This window comes from Crinia signifera, chromosome 1, assembly GCF_055691185.1.
Source record: "Crinia signifera chromosome 1, ASM5569118v1, whole genome shotgun sequence".
In the NCBI taxonomy this organism is placed as follows: domain Eukaryota; kingdom Metazoa; phylum Chordata; class Amphibia; order Anura; family Myobatrachidae; genus Crinia; species Crinia signifera.
The window spans coordinates 88,698,456-88,715,324 of record NC_139217.1 but is presented as its reverse complement, the minus strand read 5'-3'; the positions used below and the strand labels follow the sequence as shown (position 1 = coordinate 88,715,324).

Here is a 16,869-nt window from a genome sequence, read left to right as displayed (position 1 = left end):
CATGGAGTTGATTTTATATAGTGTGGCGAGCGCAGCGAGCCACCGTGCCCGAAGCGTGGCGAGCCCCGCGAGGGGACGCGGTCTCATAAGAAAAACGGGAGCCCAGATATTACATAAGTACCACGGTTTCTTATATAGCGCACACATATTCCGCAGCGCTTTACAGAGTATAGTTATGAGCAAAAACACAACGAATTACAGCACAAGACCGTTTAGGACAAGTACATGGTAAATATGGATAGTTGCATCAGGGAACAGGACACAGAAGCAATTATCAGGGTGGCAGAGGTTTATATATTCTAAGAAAGGCCCATTAGGACAGAGGGCCCTGCCCGTTAGAGCTTACATTCTAAAGGGGAGGGTTAGACAGACAGGAGTGACACAGAAGGGGGAGAGGTTAGCATAAACAGGTTAGGATGAGATGGTCAGGTTTTATGCAGGAGGGTGGGAACTTCATTATTTATTTACAGTTTCTTATATAGCGCAACACATTCCGTTGCGTTTTATCATTGTAGACAGTGATAGAACAAACTGGGTAACAACAGACAGACTTGGAGGTTAGAGGGCCCTGCTGCAAGCTTACAATCTATAGGGACATAGGAGGGAAACACAAGAAAAAAAAAAAAAAAAAAAGTTTGCTTATAGGTTACACCAGTGGTTCTCAAAAGTTTTCGAATCACAGCGCCCTAGATTATCCCACCCCCCCCCCTCAGCCTGAGGGTATTAGACGCTGCATCTATTCAGCTGCGCAAAGGGCGGTAAATGGGGGTGCGGCCAGACTGCGCCCTCATTTGCATAGGCCATGCACCCTTTTCAGCGTATGCGCCGATGCGCTCCACGAGTGTCCCTCTCCAAAGGATTCAGAAGTTGGGATGTATGCATTCCTTTTCCCCCCCAAATGTAACAGTGCAATGTGGGCTAGGTGAAATGAGGGAGATGGAAATACACGCAATCTCCCTCAGTCTAGCAGAGTCTCCTGCAGAACGCAGGAAGGTAGGCAACTATGGTATGGGAGTTTCTTGCTCACAAAACGGACACTAAATTTCAATGATTGTAAATATAAGGTATATAAACAGTATACAGTATATTATTCATTGCACCCAGCCCTGGACTTGACAGTTAAACTGTTGGAAGCTATGACTAACTATTCTCCACTCTATGAGAGACAGAGCAATTATTCCTTACTGACATTGGTCACTCAGACGCTGCTGCTTAGAGTACCGGCCTCCTAACACAGCAGCCTGTGACACAATGCAGGAAACAGGACTGGACACAGTAACTCCTGTGACTTCACATCATATATTCAAACCCATCACTACTGATTTTAATATACAGTGACTTTACTTGACCTTTATACATACTAATAATATAAAAGGTGTCTAGAATGCTGCAGCTGCATACATTTCACTCATTGCCTATATGCAGATAGTACAAATTGGTTTATAAAATACATTTCTCCTATGGGGGAACCACAGGGTCGGCTGCACTTTCCCGGCACCGGTTATCTCACCTCACATGCCCTCTCTGTATCTGGCACCATGTCTATGGCTTTCAGCTGTCATATGTGGCTGTAACCTGCTTGACATACAGGTTACATAAGATCTGGTAAAGAGCCATTATAAAGTAATAGCTAGAAGGGAGACACTTGTACAGCTGCTGTACAATTAATCTTCATAGGAGAGACATCAAGCTTCCAGGAACCAAGACCCACTTAGCATTTGTGAGTGGTATCCAAGAGCACAGAACTTGCACTCTAACACGGAGAGGCTGAATCACTGGTTTCCAAGGACAGTTTGCATAAAAAGGAGCATTTTAATCCCATGATGGCTATTAAAGTATATAATATTAGTGCAGGGTGCTGACCACTGAGCACCCCGCCACCTTTGGGGTAATTACAGGCTGGCAGGGAGAAATGTGTTCCCAACCCCGCTGCCCCCTAACAGTGAGCCTGCACCTGACCCTGCACCTCCGCACCCTCCAGTCCCCGTCGCTATCTACGTCCACATGGGCAAAGGATTTCAGTTCAGCAGGGTGCAGCTGGAAGAGCTGATACACTGCTGTGCTAAACTCCTCTGCTGAGGAGTTCAGCGGTGAGTCAGTCAGTGCAGTGAAGGCAGCTGGAAGAGCCTCCTCCTCCTCAGGAGGCTTGCTTACAATTTGACACTTGATGATCTCATGCAATTTATTGCATGTAAAAAAACTCCCGGAGAGCCGCCAGCGGCAGGGTCTGGGCCCGTGGGTCCAAGCAGCGGCTGGGATTGGCATTTGCAGGTCGGCGGGGGCCTGATGCTGTTGCTGAATTAAAAATAATATTTTGAAAAGACTGGCCAGCTGATTATTGGCTAAGGGTATTCTCTCAACCAATCAGCATCTGACCAATCTTTTTAATATTTTAATTCAGCAGCGCTTAGTGCCCTGCAAATGCCGCTATCAGCTTCCTGTCGCCGCCCGGACCCCGCTGCTGCACATAGCTGTGTGCCAGCAGTGCTTCACACACCTACATATCAGACGCAACACATCACGCGCGCTAAAAAGCACCCGTGATGTGCCACTGATGGGTCCGATCCATTCGATTTTATGTGCGTCTGGTCTGACCTCCCTACTGCAATGTGCACGGGACCACGCATCGGGTCCAAGGGGTGTCAAACACATTCGATTTGGGCCAATTTCTTGGCCCAATCTGTCTGGATCAGGCGACATCGGCCCAAATCAGATAAGTGTATGGGCAGCTAAAGTCACTGGTTTTTTATTCGTTTATGTACTCTGTAATTAGGCACTGCAGATCCCTTGTGGCGTCCTATAAATAAAAGCTAATAATAATAATTATATACTGATGGTACTTCTAGAACTTGCCTTCTCATGCACATTGTAACACTAAAGGTGCGACAGGGCAGTGTGATGAGATGTGTGCTCCCATGCACAAAGTATGTGCTGCCTGTGCTTTTTGTACTAGATTCATATCTACACTGTATCTAGTACAAAAAGCACATTGCATAGCATCTAATACAAAAAGCATACAATCTAGTACTAAAAGCACGGACTTCATTGCACTGTGTATGGGCACCTTAACACTTCATAAGTTACTTTATTTATAGACCCCTTGAAAAACAAGTCTGGTAAACAAGTGTATTATCTCTAGAGTAAATAAAAAAAGAAAGTTTCTAACCAGCTTATGAATTTGTGAGAATCATTTCTAAATAAAGGGAAAATGCATTGCATGACTTGTGTGTTGCTGGTGACATTAGTAAATGATCGTGTGGGCGGAGGGGGGTTGGGTGCTAGTTATAGTAGAGCAGCCTGACATTTGGATAACCGCCTGGATTAGACGTGCCAATGTGTTTTACATGCAGCTAAAACAGTGCCCATGGCTGTGTGCAGATACTGGACAGTGCAACTTGGGTGAGCAAGGACAAGAGCCTCCCAAATCTCTAAAGCTGGCCGCTCACGGTCTTCCTGCCTATAGGGCAAGGTGTAACGTACTCCTCCTTATTGCTTTGCTGTCTCCAACAGGTCCTTGTGTTATTATAGTAAACATGAGAAGCTTCCTTAGCACAGATGTTTCCTCATACACACACCCAAGGATTTTTCAAAGCTGAAAACCCCTCCACCACTTTCTATTTAATGCAGGGCTGGGCAATTGCGGCCCTCCAGATGTTGAGGAACTACACATCCCAGCATGCCTTGCATCAGTTTCAGCATGGCCACATAGTAAAACTAATGCAAAGCATCCTGGGATGTGTAGTTCCTCAACATCTGGAGGGCCGCAATTGCCCAGCCCTGATTTAATGGGATACAGTGGGTATCAGGATTGCACATTCCAGTGGTAATCCAAAATTGGGCACAGGGTGTGGGAATACTATTAAAAGTAGGAAATAAAATGCCATGGTGTTTTTCCCACAACAATGGGGATTTCCTATTCAATTGGAGAAAAAGTGAAATGTGGCGATTTCTGTAGAAGTCACTGCGTCTTTTCACGCACTTCCAGAGCAAGCCTGGAAGTAATAAACAAATGTTGGGTAATTGGAAGTTTCCAATTAACAGTGTCCTTCCTTAAGCGTTGGTAGCTGGGCTTCTGCGGCATTGGTATGTGTGAGTGTGACAACCCCCCAAAACTCACCACCTACCCCTCATATGAGCAGCTGCCATGGTAATCCAAACCTGGGTTCAAGTAATTTTTTGTGCCCAATTGAAATCTTCCTTAAAATCAGTCTATATTCAGGTGCAGTATTACTGTATTACATGCAGATCTACAGGAAGAGGGGGCAGGAAACAGATAATGACTGCTGACGGGAATGGGCTCATCTAAAAAACTCACTTATATGATACAGGAGTCCTTGTTCCTTAAAGAATGGCATCAAAATAGAAAACCTATCTGAAATTATGCCATGGAAAGTCTTTCCATAGTGTAAGCAATCTCCACCAAAAATATCCTAAACAGTTACAGTACTACATCATAAAAGCCAGGTCAGGTTAACCTTCTTGAATGTTGTCCAAATGTTTGTTTCGTGCTCATTAATAACACTGGCCGAGTAAGAGGACTCCTGAACTAGCCTGGGCCATGCAGATGATGTGGTAATTCCCAGCTTGGGACAGTAAGTAGCTTTTGCATCAGTGATTTACAAGGCAGTGCTCCGAGCAAAAGACCTACTGTATGTATATTTGGTACTTATGTACTAACTGGGCTGCAGATTTTGAAATCGGGTCCATTGCATCGGACCATATCGCATGCGATGCGATGGACCCGATTTTTCCATAGGATTCAATGTTAAAATGGACTGAGTCCATTTTAACATGGAATTCAATGGGAAAAGGGGTCCTTTTCATACCCCTACTATCCAAGTGGGCATGGAGTTGGATATAAACCTGTGGCGAGCGTAGCGAGCCACCGAGCCTGAAGCGTGGCGAGCGAAGCGAGCCCCGCGAGGGGACACAGAATACCGTCCCCTCGCGGGGCACGCTTTGGGCTCGGTGGCTCGCCACAGGTTTATATCCAACTCCATGCCCACTTGGATAGTAGGGGTATGAAAAGGACCCCTTTTTCCCATTTAATTCCATGTTAAAATGGACTCAGTCCATTTTAACATTGAATCCTATGGAAAAATCGGGTCATCGCGTCGTATGCGATGCGATATCGCATCTGATTGTATGCCTTAAGTTAAGGCATACAATCAAAAAATCGGCAGCCCAGATAATACATAAGTACCGTATATTTTTCTGTCACCTTCCACATCTCCAAACACATAAAGCCCACTATCACTCCTATCACATGCAGACCCCTGTCCCAAGGATTACACACAGACAGGGGGAGGCTGCATCACTTGACACAGATTAAATTCCTTTGAAAGTGTGCTTATTGTAGGGAATTACTCAGGCCACATGGGTTGGGTATTAAATGACAGTGTTGGTCAGGTTTTATATTTCTAGATGATTTTAAATATATAAAATGGAAATGTGTATACCATTAATACGCACATGAATATAAGTGTTTCTCTGTTTGACTCAGATGTTTCAATTAGTTTATGATCCCTTTAAACAGTGCTTTACTAGGGCATTATGAGATTGAACCGGGAGGTTATCACCATACATGACTGCTGCTCGACTAGGGGGCATTTGTCATGGTGTTCTCTTGCATTAAAGAGGGCAGGGAACGAGATAGGCTGCAGTGTGGAAGTGCTGGGCACACCCCAGTGAGGTATAACCACAGCATTTATTGTGTGGAATGGATTATGGATGATAAGTAGCAGCATTTCATTACAAAAACCAGGACTCCATTGTAAATCGTACACACAATTTTACCCATTTGTTCATTTTCAGTTAAAGGCTCAGTGACCATTTGCAGCTGTGAAATGGCCAAAAAGATATATCCTAGCAAAGATGCATATTTCTATACATAGGATACATCCTAGATGTGTAGACCACGGCATAGGCTGACTATAGGGCTGTTATGCAGCACACTATCATCAGTACTTTTATCTCCCTATAGCAGGTGGGAAAGCGCATTTGTAAGATCATGCAGGTCTGCACGGGTGCCCTCTGCATAAATACATTCCCAATGAACTTCTTCTATGTCCAACGGAGTCGCAAAAAGTTACCCATACTGCATGTGCTAATTTACAATACATTTTACAAGAAGTGTATGTAATGTATATATCTCCACATCAAACCCTGAATCTTTCTACCACACAAACAATTGAAATCAAAACCCCTCCTCCCACAGCTCACTACTCGCAAAACAATATGCCTGGAAGTGTTTTACCATCAAACAAAACTATTTAAGGCTTTAAGAACAAGAATCATTTGACAAGGTTTATAAACAGCGACAAGGTCGTTGCAAGGCCAGTTGGTACAGACATGAATGCCACCAGCATGATAAGAGGTGTTCCACAGCTTTTTGTCTTTCCAAAAGGGTACTTCTATAGATAAGGGGCTATTTTTAGCATTTCAATATACAAAAATACTGCAAAAAGTACGTATGTCATCTCCGGCACAGTACAGTCTACTTGTGACAAAAAACATGTAGTAACTATACACTTGTAAAAGATAGTCTCTAAAATGAAAATGTGTAACCTAATCCAGAGACTATTTCTAGTTTAGCAACACACTGTTCATTTGGGAATTTAACCCATGATGCTAAATAAGGAGGTATGACATCACAAAGTTATTAAATGTAAACTGAGAAATAAAAATGCTTCATTATGTAGAGATTATTGTGATGGTTATAAAAGAGTAGGAGCAACCCCCATTAAACAAATACAGCCAATAAAACTACAAACCAAATAAGCTTATCCACATGTACATCAAATAACATTCCAAAATGTAATGTTTCAGATTAGGAATAGGGATAGCACTATATAAAAAAAAAAAAAAGAGAAACTTAATTGTTATAATTATTTATTTACAGTTTCTTATATAGCGCAGCAGATTCCGTTGCGCTTTACAATAGTAGACAGTGATAAAACAAACTGGGTAACAGACAGACCGACTTGGAGGTTAGAGGGCCCTGCTGTAAGGTTACAATCTATAGGGATATAGGAGGGAAACACAAGGACAGGCATCAGTAATACCATAGCAGTCCCACCAAGTTACAAGTCCAGAAGGGAAGCTATATAATACAGAAGTGCCTCAGAGGGTTATGCGTGTAAAACTTAAATATGATAGGCTTGCCTGAAGAGGTGAGTTTTCAGGGAACACTTGAAATGTATACAGCAAATTATATTCTACTCGATAAATTTAGGAAAGGATTTAATGCTTCTACAGACATGCCTGGCAGAAAGTGCCATCATCCCTCAAGCAATTCAAGTTTTTTTGGCGATTAACATGTGGACAAAGATCAAGCAATGAGAGTGACGAGATTAACTGCCCAAATAATCTGATTAGGGGCTCAAGGTTAGTGCTCACTGGTGTTCTAGTAAGGGGTCAGCATACAGTACATCACATTTCTATTGGAAATTAATATTACTGTTCATCAGTGTTGATTTGGGAGCAGTTATCAATTCATCATACTACATATGATAAATAAAACAGACATTGGTTGAGTATCTACATTTGTTCCCAAACTAGACAATTGTCTACTCTTGGTACCCAAAAGTGTCAGGACTGGCAATGTCTGGCATCTCCCACTGTCTCCAAAGTCTCCCTTGTGCAGCTCTACTGGGCCCTGCCTGAACCATCAATCTCTCCGGAGCACTCTCAATGCTCACCCGTTCCTATAGCTTACCCTACCTCCCCCTACCTGCTCTCTATATACCTATATACATCTAACCTTTGTCGGTAGCTCCTCAAACAGCCCTGCCTCTAATGGTTATGCGATTGGGACTTTTTAGGATTTTAGGTACTTGTTTCCTAGCACGGCGCCCATCGCATAGTATACCATAAGCCTTACAATGGTATTTGATGCGATGGCACCCGATGTTATACAATTTTAAAATCATATACCATTGTATATGGCATACAATGCCATGGTATACTATTTTAAATTGTATAAGCACCCTAATGGGTGTTTTCAATGTTGAATGGCCCCCCTATAAGATTATTAATTGTATAAGCACCATAATGGGTGCTAACAATGTTAAAAGCACCCCCACTATCAACGCCAACCCGAAGTGTGGCGAGCCTGCGAGGGGTGGCGGTACGCGTCCTCCGACCTTTTCATACCCCCACCATCCACGCTGGCGTTGAGTTGATTTCATATAGTGTGGCGAGCGCAGCGCGCCACCAAGCCCGAAGCGTGGCGAGCGCAGCAAGCCCCACTGAGTACATGTAAAGTGATACATGTCCCCTCGCAGGGCTCGCTGCGCTCGCCACGCTTCGGGCTCGGTGGCTCGCCACACTATATAAAATCAACTCCACGTTGACGTTGATAGTGGGGGTATGAAAAGGTCAGAGGACGTGTACCGCCGCCCCTCGCGGGCTCGCTGCGTTCGCCACGCTTCGGGTTGCACATACGACTGAATATCGTAGGCGCCGTGCTAGGAAACAAGTACCAGATTTTATTTTGATAATGTGTAACACTTACTGCCAAGCACTGCAGAGTTTGGAGGGTGCCTTAAAAATAACAGTGATGATTACAGCCCTGTTTAGCATTGTTTGGCCCAATCTTGCATTACACGGTCATGTGTAAGCTTACCTCAGCAACAAATAATGGTCATTAACCAGCAAGATTCTAGTATAAGATATTAATTGTTCTAATCTGTAAATGCATGGTAAAATGGCTGTGGTCATGCGTTACTGATAGAACCCCAAAGGATTCAATTTGGTAACATTCACAAAACTGGATGTGCATCTTCAGAGCTGGTTGATCAAAGCACTCTAGGAGGGGAAACCATGAGGGAATACACATTGGTTTAGCTCTAATAACCATACTGTCCATTAAGAAGTTATGTGAGCCATCAGTGAGATTGCAGCAATACTTTGCTTAAAGGGAAGCGGTCACCACATTGGCCAGTGACTTATTTACTTATTACAGATCACCTTGTACACCTTTAATCTCTCTTTTGGACTAAGTAGAATATAGAGATCCTAGTGTATACTGAAAGCACAACTGTATTTGCGTGTGAAACAACGAGGCTTCCAGCAAGCTTTCTTACTTGCAGGTATATTCAATTACCCACAAGGCTTACCGAGTGGCCAGTTGTCAAGTAATTACCTAAAGTAGACATTTTCCTGCACCTAGGATCGGAGCTTACCACTCAAACTCCCCGATTCCACATTGAGTGTGACCCCAGATTGTGCCCTTTTCCCACAGACCCGTTCCCTGCCAATTAAATCAGGCTCACTGGTCTATCCTAGGCAAGCAGGGACATACGTAACAGAAAAAGTACTGAAGAGCCATGCAGCAAGATAGGCCTGAGTAAGCAAGCTTTGGAGTTCAGAACAGATTACTTTCATCGTGTGCCAAAAAGTTTCCCGACAGTCGGGATACCGACAGTCATTACCCCGACGTCGGGATCCCGACCGTCAAAACCCCGACACTCTGGGTCCCAATGGCCGCCGGCTATTCTCCCTTGTGGGGGTCCATGACCACCATAGAGGGAGAATAGAATAGGTGGCGAGCGTAGCGAGTAACTGTGCCCGCAGCGTGGCGAGCGCAGTTCTGTTGCGCTTGCCCCGCTGTCTGAGTCCGGCCAGTCCGGATCCCGACGTCGGGCTAATGACTGTCAGGACCATATACCACACCCTATGAAAAACGCTTGCTGACCTTTTCTATGTTGACCCATTGCTTGCGTCAACCTTTTTTTGTCGACCTAAGCCATGTCAACCTTTTTTAAAGGTGTCGACCTATGGTCTCCCGACCAACAGTGGTTGATGTATTGAGTGTTGACCTATGGAGCGCATACTGTTCATCCTGCACGTGAATGAACACAGGACAGGTTACAGTGGCAAGCAGAACCCAGTCAGAGAAGGCTACTTGGGAACCACAGAGATACTGGGTAAGTGCAATTGGGAAGAAGGGAGGCATGGCAGAGTAGAGGGCACATGATGCTGCAGTATGGACAGATATGCAAAACTGTCAGTGGACTGGACATAGAAGTACAAGGTGAGAGGATCACTGCAAAATGTGTGAAATGGAATCTAACAGTCACTGTTAAGCCACCTTATGTTTATTATTGGGCTTCCAAATACCTGCTGGTAACGAATCACTGAGATATTCTGCATCACTCTCACAGACATACTGTTTACGTATGTGGGATGGGTTTGGACAGACAAAAAATTGGCTTCCCTGTGAGGAAGAAGGTTGGAGAATGCGGACCTGTTTCCAGAGGCTGAGCTGTGCCTCAATGAGATAACTGCCAGGAATCTGATGATCCCGGGGTCAACTAACAGGCTCTAGAGAAATGTAGAACTCCAGAGTTTCCATGGGAATCTGCCTTAGGGGGAAAGCCATTTACAAGACTTTGAAAATCTTTTAACTCTTTGACATCAAAATAACGAGGGTGTAAACAATTGAGAGAAATCAATTAATTAGGATTCCTTACATATAACTTTACCTCATATCAGCTATACTGGCAGGATTAAAAAGAGCAAAAAGTACATTTATTCTGCATATTACAAACATCACTAACAGGACACTTCAAACATACAAAAGAAAGGTATACCAAACATGCATTGTGCACAATGGTATATTACAGTGGATGTATTCTTACCTAAATCCCCACGCAAGTTCAAAAGTTCCTGAGACAGTTCTTTGCGTTTCTTCAGAGCTTCCTCGCGCTGTAACAAATAATAATAATTGCTGAATAAATGTCTCAAACCATCTACACCTAAACTACAATACATATCACACAAGCCAGAGGTTCTGACCAACAGGACTATGAAACCTTACAGATCAGCAAATACATTTGCAGTACCAGATCGATCAGCAAAATGCCCTCAGGGAAAGAATTTAAACAAGTTTGTGATTGACAGGGAACTTACAGATCATTTAGGGGAAGAAATCCTGGCTGTGCTGGTTTTATACCTCTCTAACCTTTAGGAACAGTATTTATTTATAGTTTCTTTTATAGCGCAGCAAATTCCGCTGTAGTAGAACTTTCCATCCAAACATACGAGAAACAAATTAAAATTGAAAAAGAAAAAACATGAACCACTTCCAAACCACCGCTGCAATATAATACAGCAAACAGAAACAATCATGTTAAAAACAGCAGCTGACTAAAAAAAAACAAAAACTGCAGATTCATCGCTTGCCAAGTGGAGACTCTTTCCACTAACAAACTGATCCACAAGATGTATCTATGTTTATTTCTTGCTAAGCAAACATTGTATTAATATATAACCAATGGATAGATTTGGCATTACAATACAAAGTTACACGTACATTGTATTACAAGAGAGTGATGTTACAGGGGGCAATACGAAGGAGTACCAGGCTAAGAGTTTACAATCTAAAGTAAAATGAATGTAAGGAAGGGGTGAGGGAGGATATACGGTCACTGAAGATATATCAGGTGAGAGGAGAGGACTTGTGCTGGGGTCAGGTTATAGATTGGGTTACATTTCAGTGTTATATGAAGAGCATGTCCCCTCAGCCCCATCCTTACTCAGCACATCAGCTCCTACAGTATATGAGGAGGAATTCTTATTAGTATAATGGAATGAGGAACATCTATTCCCCTGAGCGCATTATTTCATTATGCCTGCAGAGACAGGCAAGTTTGCATAACAAAGCAAATGCATTTTCAGATGTAAATACAAGTTCTAAAGAAAAAAGGCTGAATATTATGATAAAGCATGCATCAGAGGCAGACAGTGGGGAAATGCATTCTTATGAAGAACATGGCAATCCCAGGATGACAAAGGAATATTATCAGTCTCACCGCTTGTGTGTAATATCCTTCTGGAGACCCAACTAGATGTAAACAGTACTGTAATAAGAGAACAAGTAACTGCTCCCTGCAACGGTCTGCTGTTTGCAAAGCGTCCTACGTTGGCAATGCTCCCTCTGCTGCAGCAAGTACTCCATGATAAAAGGCTAAAAATGGTTATATGGTTTTTAAAAAAATAAAGCAAAACTAAAAAAATAAATAAAACCAAAACCACACGAATTACCCTGGTTGCAGCACACGGGGAGTAGGCACACAGTTTGCTGCTTGAACAACCCATTTTACAGCTTCTGAATTCCCAAGGTGTACACTCCTGGAGGACGCACTGCAGCCAAAACTTGTCTGGCCACATTTAAAGAGCAGCTGATAGGAGTTCCATAGGACTCAGCCTGTCTGCTTGACACTCATGCTTTGCAGGTTTCCTGTGCTCCTTGGACTGATCCCTCCCAGCTCCTAACACATACTGCAGTCCCTGCTCCTGGCACCAGCAGCCAGTGATTACTTTAAGCCACAACCCCTTTCAAATATGAAAAACGAGAGGCAGACATTAGCCTGATCGATTGCCACTTACTCAAATATCAGTTTGGATGGCGAGGGAGAGGCTGAGCTCAGTGCTAAGTGACGCTTATATTTAGCATATATGAAGCTTGAGGTTTCATGCCTTCAACTGCACTGAGAAATATATAGCGTATTTGCAGCTTTTAACTATTCTGTTCCATTTAGCAATTTAGTATACAGTGGATGAATTCCCTGGGGATTCGCGACATCACTGACATATTGGTGATATCATTTATTTCTAGCAAATTAAAGCAGCAAAGGACAAAAAGAGCAAAAACCTGAATCACTGTATAAGCAGTTGATATTTAGTACAGTATGTTCCCATCCCCCCCCCAATCCTTAGGCTAAATAAGGATTTATGAAAGTGGTTAGCACAGCAACCAAATGAAATACCGCCTGTCGGCAGAGCCGAATTTCCCATTAGGCACGTGAGGCACCAGCCTAGGGGCGGCACATGTTTGGGGGCGGTAAAATGGAGGGGGCCTCGGAGTGGGCGTGGCCATGTCCTGTGAAAAAAAAAATAAACAAGGAGCAGAGCGGGAACAGGCTTGATAGATAAACCGCAGTTGGCTTGGTGGTATTCACCATATTTGTGGGGTGGACTGCTTAAGTTCCAGATTGCATGAACATACTAATCTACATTAGCGCACCTGACAATTCTCCCTTTTTCACTGCTGATGGGGCATGGTCAGCACTCTGTGAGCTGCTGGCATGCCCCAAGTCCCTCTCGGCATATAGATGCGAGCAGTGTGTGAGAGAAGGACTCCCAACTGTGGCCACAACTCTGACAACCCCGGGTATATTGTACTCCTGCCTATATGCGTGTTCCGCCTATAGGAAGACAAATAGACATCCTATTGGTATAGCAACAGTATAGGTAACAGTAGTGTGTGTGTGTGTGTGTGTGTGTGTATATATGTGTGTATATATATTAATTATACACACACACACACACACACACACAAAGTGTGTTTAATGGAAACTACATCTTTCACAGACAGTACATGTCATTCACCAATTCTGTATATTTATAATTATATATTTTTTTATTCTGATATCCAGACATAAAATACATTGGTGTAGTCCTTTCACTGCACTCAAGTCATACCAGAGTACAAAGAATGAAGATAACACTTGGAATGTGGTTATGATCAGTCACTGGCATAATAACATTGAGTTTGATAGACATAGATTATAGAGCTGTTTATTTAAGAGGAATGGTGTTGCGTATGCCAATATGGCTGTGTAGCATAACAATCCTGTAACACCGTTTGACAAACAATACACAGCAGGAACAATAAATAACTTTCCCAAGCGTGAAAATAACTCAACTGTATAAACCTACAAAACACCACAACCACGTGCAGAAGGCTGAAAGTTTCCTATTCACCCTTATGGTAAACATGGCAATGAACTGCTGAGAAACCACAGCTGGTAATCAAAGCTATTGCATCACAATGCTCTGTTCTCAGCACGCTACATTTCAGATGACATACTGTACTCTAGTGCAAGGAAGAGAACTAACCCGCTTATCATATACGTTTATATAGCGCACACACATTCTGCAGCTCTTCACAGAGAATATTTGGCCACTGACCTCTCTCCTGTACCCCAAGACCTTGCAATCCCTGCTCTCCATCACATAAGGACCTCCGACACGGTACATTTTGTACTGCATGTGTTCTGTACTGGATCGTATCGCACCTATGATCTAGTTCACATGGCATGTGGATGCACTCTAGTAGAGAAAGTACGGCCTGCACATTCTTTTTGCAGGAGCGTGCGTCACAAGGCAAAAAGAAACACGGTGCAATGTGATTTATGCACAATGCGTTTTGAACTAAAATGTTCAAAACGTATGCGATCATCACACCAATATGCACACTTAAGTGTGTCTATGTTTTAGAATCCAATTAGCCTACCATAGGTTTTTGGGTTGCAGGAAGAAACAGGAGAACCTTATGGAAAAACTTCAACACCATAAGTACATACAAACTCAACACAGAAAGAGCTCTGATTAGAATTTAACACAAGACTCCAGACCCTTGCACCTATTTCCACATGCATAAACTATAAGGGGTCTATTTGTGTAAAAAAAAACAAAATATGAATGGTTAGTTATCACTGTAGATGGCATCAGATGCAATATAGCGTATAGCTCTGATCAGCAACAATTCATGTATACCTATTATCTGGTATTCAGGGCTCCAGAGGTGTTGGCTTATCCAAGGGGTCCTCTGGGAAGCATAGACTGGCAGCCAGGCCCCGTTCTGCAATGCCCTCGTAGCTTTGGTCAGGAGAGGCTGCTAGGAGTTAGGGGGTTGCTGGTCAGAGAGCATCAAGCTTCCCTGCAGTCTCTGCGCTGTTCTTCAGATTCCGCCATTCTGAGATGGTGAATCTGAACTTTCTGGAGAAGCAGAAATTTTTTTTTCCGTTCTTTCATGAATCGCACTTACATACTGTACCATACAGAAGTATGGTTATTCAATTCAGCCATGGAGTGTTGGTGCCACTGGAGAAGTCAGGAACTTCTCAACATTACCCACTCTGAATAACCTGAAGCAGAGAGAGGCCCTACTTTCCACAAAACAGACCGGTTTGATCTACGGTTGACCTAGGTCTGACATGCACTAGGCTGACACTGACAAAAGGTCATAGTCAACATGAGGTCTTCTTTCTTGGAGAACTTCTTCATACTTACGATCCAATTGAAAACAGTCAAGTGCTGACTGAAGCGAGACACCAGGCCCAAAGTATGTTGAATGTAGTAAGTTATACTAGGATACACTAACTGGGGGTCCATGTTTACAGATGTCAACATACACAAAAAAGGGTGAAAATTTTGAATTAACCATAGCCCATAGTCCAAAGCAGTGACTAAATGCGTTGGCAGGGGACTCGGCGGTGATCTATGGACGTTTCCTACATGAGTTCTAGGTAATTACCGGTGGCGAGTGTGAGCTGTGCGGCTGGAGCTTGGTAACGGTTACCCTCATGGAATTGTCTTTTATCACCCATGCTGGCAAGCTGCTATACTATTATGTTTATGTACATGAGCCTTTTATTACAATAAAATATTTTGAATACTTTCCTCAATCTGTGGTTTTCTGTATCTTTTACATCAACCATTAATCACATTGATCTTTTGTCAATGTCGCCCTAATGATTGTCTACCTAGACAGTCACCCTATCCACAAAGAGCACATACTGTAAGATATTTGCTGTGCAAGTACAGTACAAATGTCCCACTGAGAAATATTTAAGGATTGATTTGTGGTGTAAGTATATACTGTAGTTTTAAGTATCTGTTCTGAACAACGGAGATGGACATGAGCAACTTATTTCCTACTTCAGAAACACTGATGTTACAGAAATAAGTACAATGGGGAAACACCTAGCCTTTGGTAACTTCCCTCTTCCCAGGTCTTCCCCCCCCCCCTCCACTGAAAACTAAATCCTATTAAGGTGCCTACAAACAGGGAGCTTTTGCTGAGTGATCTGAGCGATGCTTGCAATGTGCCAGCTGTGTGTACTGAGCGATCTGTGGTGGTCAGTATTCTCTGGTGAGAACATTGGCCCTGACAGGTCATCTAACTAGATTTACCCAGCATGCTTGATATTAATCTCCAGGCAATAACAACACGTGGGGCCAAGCATTGCTATCGCCTCTACACACAGAGTGATGTAGAGATATTTTCTAAGCGATCCACAACCTTGAAATCTTTCTATTGATTTAACCTCCTCCCAACTATAGAACACCTATAGGTTCACCCTCACAACAGTCCTATTCTACAGACTATACTCATTCCAGTTGGTCTTAGCTGTACCCATTTGCTGACTACACGGTTAGCTCTCAGGAGAAGTGCCTGTACCACTATTTTGTCATGTATTCGTGTTCATTCTAGCACCCGCTATCTTTGAAAACCCCTGCAGTTCCTCTTCCCTGCCTGGGATGTCACTGACTCTAGGAGGGTTCGCTCACTGGCTCCTAGTCTAGACACCAGCAGGGTTTAAAAGATATGCCTGACCACAAAAAATGAAAGCCATTTACTTACCATTACATGGCATAAATGCTGTACCTAAATAAAAAGTCAAACCAACAAGGCTACCCACCTACAGACATCTACATTCTCAGCCTCACACCACTAACTGAATTTAAAACTGGCAATAACCCACTGCAATGTTACTCATCTTATTGCGGTGTTCGGTGAAATTGCCTTTTAGAGCTGTTATGCTTCAACATAAGGCACATTTTGTACTTTGCTTTCAAAACGTAATAAACATATATTACAAAAAAAAAACTAAAATGAGCAACAATAATATTAAAAGAAAGAAAAAGTCCAAATACAAGTAAAGAGGAAAACATTTACACCGTGATGCAGCACTTACATAGTGCCATATTCAATGCGGCCAGCAAAGGGGTTAAAATGGAGAGGATCGCCGAAAACAAGCGACCCTCGCCGTTTAACCCCCGTGCCGGCAGCTCACC

At 43.2% G+C, this 16,869-nt stretch overlaps 1 protein-coding gene across 5 annotated transcripts in view; it reads right to left on the bottom strand.

The window, feature by feature from the left end:
• The window catches only part of MTUS1 (microtubule associated scaffold protein 1), a 241,572-nt gene that overhangs the window by 17,494 nt on the left and 207,209 nt on the right, over positions 1 to 16,869 (bottom strand). For 4 of the 5 annotated variants that reach the window (XM_083169551.1, XM_083169568.1, XM_083169559.1 and 1 more), the window contains one exon: positions 10,644 to 10,710. In XM_083169551.1, the coding sequence (XP_083025677.1) occupies positions 10,644 to 10,710 (67 nt within the window). Of the gene's footprint in view, positions 1 to 10,643; positions 10,711 to 12,048; positions 12,239 to 16,869 lie in introns of those variants that run through there. The other variant, XM_083169587.1, reaches the window with a different exon arrangement.